Source organism: Manacus candei, unplaced genomic scaffold, assembly GCF_025592945.1.
Source record: "Manacus candei isolate 608988 ecotype Guabito, Panama unplaced genomic scaffold, ASM2559294v1 h1tg000028l, whole genome shotgun sequence".
NCBI lineage: Eukaryota > Metazoa > Chordata > Aves > Passeriformes > Pipridae > Manacus > Manacus candei.
The window spans coordinates 14,810,966-14,819,591 of NW_026138076.1; the positions used below are offsets into that span (position 1 = coordinate 14,810,966).

Genomic DNA, 8,626 nt, shown 5'->3' on the forward strand with positions numbered 1-8,626 from the left:
TCAGAGATTCTACTTGCTGCTGTAGGGAAAAAATTTGTGCCACCAAAGCCCAGCTGGAGTTGAAGCTGCCAGAACTGTGGGGAACAATAAAAAGAGGTTTTTCAAGTACATTAATGGCAATAGGCAGTGTAGAAATATCATCAGCCTGTTATAGGATGGAGATGATCACCTCACAAACAGGGACAGAGGCAAGGCAGGGGTGTTTAATGCATTCTTTGCCTCTGTCTTCAACTTGGATGATGGACCAAGGGGGTCTCAGTGCCCTGAGCTCCAGGACCATGACTGTGAGAATGATCAACTCCCAGTCAACCTTGAAACTGTGCAGGATCTTCTGCTCCAGCTGGATCCCTACAAATCTGTGGGGCCTGATGGGTTTCATCCCAGAATCCTCAAAGAGCTGACTGATGTCATCAAACAACCTCTCTTGGTGGTTTTAGAGTGGTCTTGGGAATCCAGAGAGGCCCCAGCTGACTGGAAGCTGGTGAACGTTGTCCCAGTTTTCAAGAAGGACAGGATGGAGGACCCAGAATCTACATATTCATCAGTCTCACTTCAGTGCCTTATAAAGTTATGGAAAAGATTATTGTGGGAGGCATTGAAAAACATCTGAAAGACAACGCAGTCATTGATCACAGCCAGCACAACTTCATGAGAGGAGACTCCTGCTTATATAACTGGATTTCTTTTTATGACAAGGTAACCCACCTAGTTGTTCAAGGGAAGCCAGTTGATGTAATCCTTTTGGATTTCAGGAAAGCTTTCGATACTACCTCTCACAGGATCCTTCTGGATAAATGTCCAGAGTGGGCAATGGATAAACACATCATGCAGTGGGTGAACAATTGGCTCATGGGTGGAGCACAGAGGGTAACACTGAATGGGGAACATCAGACTGGTGACCTGTCCCTAGTGGGGTTCCACAGGGCTTCGTCTTGGGCCCTGTGCTCTTCCACATCTTCATAAATCATTTGGAAGGGATACTAAGCAAGTTTGTAGATTATACAAAACTGGGAGAAGCTGTTGACTCCTTGGAAGGCAGGGAGACCCTGCAGAGAGACCTTGACAAATCAGAGGACTGGGCAATCACCAACCATATTAAGACCAAAGAGGAGAAGTGCTGGATTCTGCCCCTGATATGGGGCAACCCTGGATATACATACAGACTGGGGAATGAGATGCTGGAAAGCAGTGCCATGGAAAGAGACCTGGGAATCCTGTTTGACAGCAAGTTGAATATGAGTCAGCAGTGCCCTGGCAGCCAGGAGGGCCAACCATGTCCTGGGGGGCATCAGGCAAAGCATCACCAGACAGTCTGGAGAGGGGATTGTCTCTCTCTACTCTGCACTGGGGCGGCCTCACCTTGAATATTGTGTGCAGTTTTGGGCACCGCAATATAGGACAGATATTAAGCTCTTAGAGAGTGTCCAAAGATGGTGAAGAGCCTTGAGGGGAAGCTGTGTGAGGATTGGCTGAGGTCACTTAATCTGTTCAGCTTGGAGAACAGGAGACTGAGGAGAGACCTCACTGCAGTCTACAACTTCCTTGTGAGGGGAAGAGGAGGGACAGGCACTGATGTCTTCTTTATGATGACCAGTGACGAGACCCAAGGCGATGAAGTTGTGTCCAGGGAGATTTAGGTTGGATATTAGAAAAAGATTCTTCACCTAGAGGGTAGCTGGGCACTGGAACAGACTCTGCAGGGAAGTGGTCACAGCACCAAACCTGGCAGAGTTGAAGAGGTGTCTGGATGATACTCTCAGGCACATAATGTGACTCATGGGGATGGTCCTGTGCAGGGCTAAGACTTGGACTTGATGATCCTAATGAATCCCTTCCAACTCAGCATATTCTGTGATTTAAATAAGTATTGTGATTTTATATGTCATCATTTTCTCAATTTTGCAGTATTCTTGTTAGTGGGAAAAAACCCACTAACAGCAAATTTTCATTTACTTTCCAATCCTTGATTCATAAGAAAAACCAGAACTCTAAGTTCCATGTAGTGTCTTATCCTTGTATCACTTGCCACTACATCAAGGGTAAATTCTGAAAGCAATGTTTTTTTTCCCCATATCATCTTCTGCTGATAGAAACTCTGATGTTTTTGCTGAAATGATTTGGAATTCTGTCAAAGGCTTCAGGATAAGCATATTGCAGTCTGGCATTGAATTCCCAGACAAAGAAGAAACAACTATAGACGCTATCATGAGAAAGTTGTTTATAAATCCACAAACAAAATTGATGACAGCTAGTGTAGCAGTCTTTAATTTAAGGCCATTAGTATAAATATCAAATGTGGTACTTTTGCACGTATCAAAATTTAAACAGGACAGTGTAAGTAGCATCCTGAGACAGATATTTTCTGGTTTTCTCTGTCAGTGTTTGTAGACGTTAATATTTCTAGCTGGCCATTTAAAGGCTAAGATTGGTGAGAGAAGATGCATTTTAAGTTGTTTGAGATAGAATGCCCTATTGTTCCATAGATACTTTTATCCTTTCTTATAAACTCTTTTTATTTGTTTGTGTTTTGTCTGCCCAAGTGCAAAACAGTTCACCAACCCCACTTTGGACTAATAATGAAATCTACATCATCTAAAGCTAACAATGTATTTTATTACAGGTTGCAACAGAAGCTCATATTTCATCTTCCTTGAATAATCTCAGAATTGCAAAATAGAATCTCAAACACACAAATGCCTATTTAGAATATGCATTTATATACCTACATACATGCATGTGTATACACACATTTACAACTTTCTGTAGAAATGGACATGAACAACTAGACCAATACATGTAATAGTTACTTTTAAAAAATGAATAAAAGTGACTTCAATGTATCTCATGAGCTTCTTCTTAGAAACTAGAATGGTTGGGAGGTATTCAGTTTAAGCAACTAAAAAAAGAAAATATAATCTATACTCAAAAGATTAATTCAAAACTTGATGGATTCCATTGTTTCTGAAGCAGAGAGGGGTTCTAGCATCTGTCTTTGTTAAAAAATGAACCAAGAGAATATTTCATTGCTTAATTTTTCTGTTTGGTGGCAGAGAAGAGTATCTAGGAACTGTCTAGGTCACTGCCCAGCATCACTTTTTTACTGAAGACCATGTCTCTCAGTTTAGAAAAGACAACTAAGTCTGTGTTCAGCTAGACTCTTAGAAGTTAAGTTTAGAGAAGTCCTAGCCAGCAGATTCAAAGACAGTTACTATAAAAGTCACGTAAAAGTCGTGGAAACTTGAAATATAAATGGGGGAAAAGAGATTTTCATTTCAGGACTGGAAAAGTTAAGGGGTAATGTGCCTGAAAGGGAATTAAATTAAATAAGGAAGGTAAATGTGAGTTTTGAAATTTATTAGTAATATTATTTCTGCTGATTTTTCAAGAGATACTATTTAAAACCAAGGCAAGACTTAAAGTTATGGATATCTTAATTTGATATTAATTCTAAGTCTGTGTGATTGGAAGAATCCAAATAAATGACATGATAAATATACTAGGTCATGGTAATTAAGCTTAAAGACAGTTTTCTTTTAAAAGGTGCATCTTTAATTTAAGCTACCTTTTTAGACTCTAAATGAGTGTCTTATTTCTGATATAATGAATTTTGATCTAGAAAGTAGAAACTAATTACATTTTAAGTGTTCCGCTTAAGGCTTCTCATAAATATAATGAGAGTAGAAATGACAGAAAAAGATCAAAAGAAAAACTAATACTTGCCTTTTTATATTTATTTTACAGGAAATGTGTTTGTTGTAAGCCTGGCAGTTGCAGACTTGATTGTAGCTATCTACCCATATCCACTGGTCCTCACATCTGTGTTTCACAACGGATGGAAACTGGGATACCTACACTGCCAGATTAGTGGCTTCTTGATGGGCCTAAGTGTCATTGGATCAATCTTCAATATTACAGGCATCGCTATCAATCGGTACTGCTATATCTGCCACAGTCTCAAATATGACAAGCTATACAGCAACAAGAATTCATTGTGCTATGTTGTTCTTATATGGGTCCTAACATTTGTTGCTATTGTGCCCAACCTGTTTGTGGGATCGCTACAGTATGACCCCAGGATTTACTCGTGTACATTTGCACAATCTGTGAGTTCAGCATATACAATAGCAATTGTGTTTTTCCATTTCCTGCTTCCCATAGCCGTAGTTACTTTCTGTTACTTGAGAATATGGATCCTAGTTATTCAGGTAAGGCGAAGGGTTAAACCAGATAACAACCCTAGGCTGAAGCCACACGACTTCAGAAACTTTGTAACCATGTTTGTAGTATTTGTACTGTTTGCAGTCTGCTGGGCCCCTTTGAACTTTATAGGCCTTGCTGTGGCTGTCAACCCAAAAACTGTAATCCCTAGGATTCCAGAGTGGTTGTTTGTATCTAGTTATTATATGGCATATTTCAACAGCTGCCTTAATGCTATAGTATATGGACTCCTGAACCAGAACTTCAGAAGAGAATACAAGAGAATTATTGTCACTTTTTGTACAGCAAATGTTTTTTTCCAGGATAGTTCTAATGATGCAGGAGACAGAATGAGAAGTAAACCTTCTCCGTTGATTACAAACAACAATCAAGTAAAGGTAGACTCTGTCTGAAAATGGGAATCTTACTGTCATTCAACAGCATCCAAATAAAGTCTCTGTTTTATTAGTTCTACTGTTAGATATTATAGTGAAATATATCTTCTACACTGAGAACACTTTGATCAAATTTCTTTCATAGTATTTGGGAGCTTGATATAGAGCCATGGTATACAGGTCCTATTATACAATGGTATATCTCTTGTATAATGACATAATGATATCCTTGAGTGAATAACAAGTTATGCATGGATACTTGTTTTTTTCCCTTAGATGAAGACAAACACCTAGAAAGAGATTGAAACAGAAGTATCCACACTGCCTAGTGCAGTAAAACAAATCATAAAACTCTTCCTGCCACTTTCCACCTGCTTTTTCTGGCCAGGTTGTGGTCTTGATTCTAAAACCTCTGGAAACTTCTTTTAAAAGAAGGAATCAGGCCTTTATGAAATATATTAGGAGATGTGAAGTGAAAAATCAAGGTAATTGAAAATTCATCAGGATTTTTGATAAGTACCTCTATCTATATTGCTTTGCTACTAACATGGACACAGTTATAATTTTCTTTGGGTATTAAACCTCAGCAACCCTCCTAAGAATGACATTCTCAATTGACTTCTCAATTTTAAAATAGCTTTTAAGGGGAGAAACATGCCTGACTGATTATCTTCAAAGCTCCAAGGGCAGGAGGATAAACAGCAAGAAAAGAAAAGAGCTGTGATTCATCAGGTCAAGCCATTCCAGCATGAAAAAAATGTGTAGGAGGGTTGGGAAGAGAAATTTAAATTACCATTATTTCTGAAGAGATGGTAACTCATGAAATGGGGAAATGCCCCAGAGGAGCTTCTGAGGAAACACCTTCTAGAAACATAGGTGAGGAAGACTGTTATATCTCACCTGTGTAAAGGATAGAAGTTCTAAACCTCTGTGAGAAGAAGATTAATGCATTTAATATGAGTGGCAAGTTTTGTCTAGTCGGTGGAATCTTAACCCCATGCAACCCTGGGAAATAAGATACAGAATGACCATTTAACATCTTTTGGAAATTGTTCTCCTGAGAATAGCCTGAGACTAGAGGTTATTTTGTAATCTGACACAGATGAGCTTTTCAAATTAATAATTAGGTGTTTAACACAATTATGAACATAGTAGAATAACCTAGAACAATTAGACACCTTTAAATAATAGAACAGAGAAGATACTACTTATGACAGTGGCACAAAGAGGAATATGTGACTCTCAGGACAGGACGTGTTATGTGGACTTTCCACAGATAGCAGGCACCTCTTCAGTGAGGGGAAGCACACTGTGAAGTGAGGAAGAATAGCTAGGCTGTCTCCTGCAACAAAGAATGTCTGTTTATAATGAAGTCCTCTGGCGGAGAAAAGCAATTCACAATAGGATTCACCTTCAAATTGACCTTAAAAAGAAGGAGCATTTAGTTCTGGAAAGAAGCTCCAACTGTCATAGTTTTTAATGCTCAAGCATTTATACCTACAGAGATGTTCGAGTACACTTGAGCTTTTCCAAGCCGATTCCAACAATGTCAATGGGACTAAGAGTTTCTGAATAGCCATCAGACTTCTGTTAATCTATGTTAAAATGTGAATTTTACCTAAAGAATTTTTTTAAAATATTATTTACTGTAATGGAGATTTTCTTGAGCTTATATGTCTTAGAAAACAACAGTTACTCTATGTCATAGAACTCCTTAAACTGCATATGAATCTGACAGCATTTCGTCTTTCTTGGATCATAGATTAGCATATCCTTGACTTAATAATGAACTAAAAGGAAACATATTCATATTTACTTGATAGCAGTACTGACACTTCATCATCTGACCAGTTTCTTACCTTAAAAACAGGTGCCTCATGTCATGTTAACAACAGAACTAATGAACAACATTGTAAAACCCTGGTTATGAACTAGAAAGTCAATGCATTGCCAAGGTGCTTGACTCATCTTTGTTTACATTTTTCAGTCAGAACCACTGTGTAAATAACCAACTCTCTTCTATTGTGGTATCATCATGTGATGCGATATGATACAACGTGATTAACAACATAAAGTATATCACAGCTTTCTTCACTGTGATTTCATCCTTGGAGGATGCTTAGCTCTGTAATTTTATTGCTTTGTGCGTAGTGATTTTAGAATAGCAAGGGAGGCATGATTACCTTACAAGAAAATGAGTTTTTCATGCAAGAGAAAACAATATTTGAATTCTTACAAAAGTTGCCTTATTTAAAGCATATTTTCAATGAAAATGATGTCTTATGATATATTTATTAAAGTAGCATAAAGACAGCTTAAGTAGCTTAATCATTAGTAAGTTTAGGATTCTCAAAGATCTGTCACTTGCCATTTCCAACAGAAAATGTACATGTGTATCATGTCTACATATTTATGAGCCGGTTGAAGACACTGTATCCAATATTGTGGGTTATCTGAGGAATTAAAGTCCCCTGTAATTCGCAAGTGCTAAAATATATTTTTGGTGACAATGAAAATGCTTTGCTATATACAACAGAACAAATTATACCAAAGGTATATATTTTGTTGAATAGGCCTGTAATAAAAATGGAGAACATTTTTCAGAGCTGTATTTTGAAATATTTGTATTAAATCTAAATCACAGAATTTGCATGTTGGTGCAAATTTTTAAGCTGCTAAATATAGCAATAATTTTAATAAACTAATCCCTGATTCTTCTTTGGGGGGCAAGTCTTTAGAATTTAGTTTAAAATTACTATGGATGAAAAATTTGAGCAACATCTGCTGCTCTCATGAGATTACTTTTGCATTTACTGCCATTCTGAAGTACTTTGCAGTAATGGTTACTTTTAATCCAAGTCTATTGCTTCAAAGGAGTTTAAGTGATTTATCTAAGACAATCAGCAGCCTTGTCAGCTGCTCATTGACAATGGGCATGACAACGTAAGTCAGCACCTCACAACGTCTGACTCTTTATGGTCAACATAAAGATTGATGAAAATGATAATGATTTCTGTCCATTCTAAGGAGATGGATAGAAACCTATCCAAAATTAGTTGCTTCTGTGAAAGTAGATGAGCCTTGATGTGTTTTTTTACATTCCAAAATATTAAATTTTCCCCTATACTAAAGGCTAGAATAGAAAAACTGCATTATTTAGAGTTCTGTCTGGATGGTTTAGATAGTGTACTTGTCCTACAGCAATCATCAGCCCTGGACAGATTAATTTCTAAACTGAGAGTCTTAGGTGTCTACCACATCTGCACAGGCCCGTCCCTTTTGTATTTCCTATCCATTTCTGGTCTGAGCTCCCGTGAAGCCAAAGAACCTCTGTGAAGGAGCAGTGCACGCCTCTGTAGGCAACGCACCGAAGACTTATAGCATAATTGACCTCTACCTTATCCTACAAGAATTTCTTTCTTATATTCCAGTCTTGATTACACTGACAATCTGAATATGATCTTATATCAAAACATCTTGTACTCCTACAGACAGGTGGTCATCTGCATTGCAAACTTCATGTTAACAAAGAAGCTTGGCAGTATTACATATTTACCAGCAAAGAGAATCTTAATGAATATATTAATATCAAACAGGGTATTTATTGTAGTTGAACTGTAACTGTATGCAACAATGTAGTTTCATTTGGAATAGCTTGCTTAAGAGTGCTTTGCACATTTTCTTCTACCACTGGGCTAGTGCAAGTGCAGAGATATGAAGCAAACATATGTTATTTCAATAGGCATAATATATAGCAATGATTTTACTGTTTTTCTTTTGCTTATTATTTGTTTTAGAAAGTAGGTATAGGAATCATCCATAATAAACATACTGTCAATCTGTATTAGTGTATAGTGCATCCTTCTATAATGATCACATATTTTTCTTCTTTTTGACCACTTTTGAAATAGTATCATGTGAGATCTGATTAATTATGACATACTGAAGGGAACTGCCCTTTCCCTTAAACTGCACTGAAAAAACCAGTCATAAAAAAGTCTCCTTAAAATATAATACACAAGTACATAAGTATA

General features: G+C 37.4%; 1 protein-coding gene across 1 annotated transcript in view; it reads left to right on the top strand.

Annotated features, from left to right (window-relative positions):
* The window catches only part of MTNR1A (melatonin receptor 1A), a 59,128-nt gene extending 54,510 nt beyond the window's left edge, over window positions 1-4,618 (top strand). Inside the window, exon 2 of the mRNA XM_051790766.1 lies at window positions 3,742-4,618. Coding sequence (XP_051646726.1) covers window positions 3,742-4,610 — 869 coding nt within the window. The 3' untranslated portion in view covers window positions 4,611-4,618. The remainder of the gene's footprint in view (window positions 1-3,741) is intronic.
* Window positions 4,619-8,626: the final 4,008 nt, after the last annotated feature.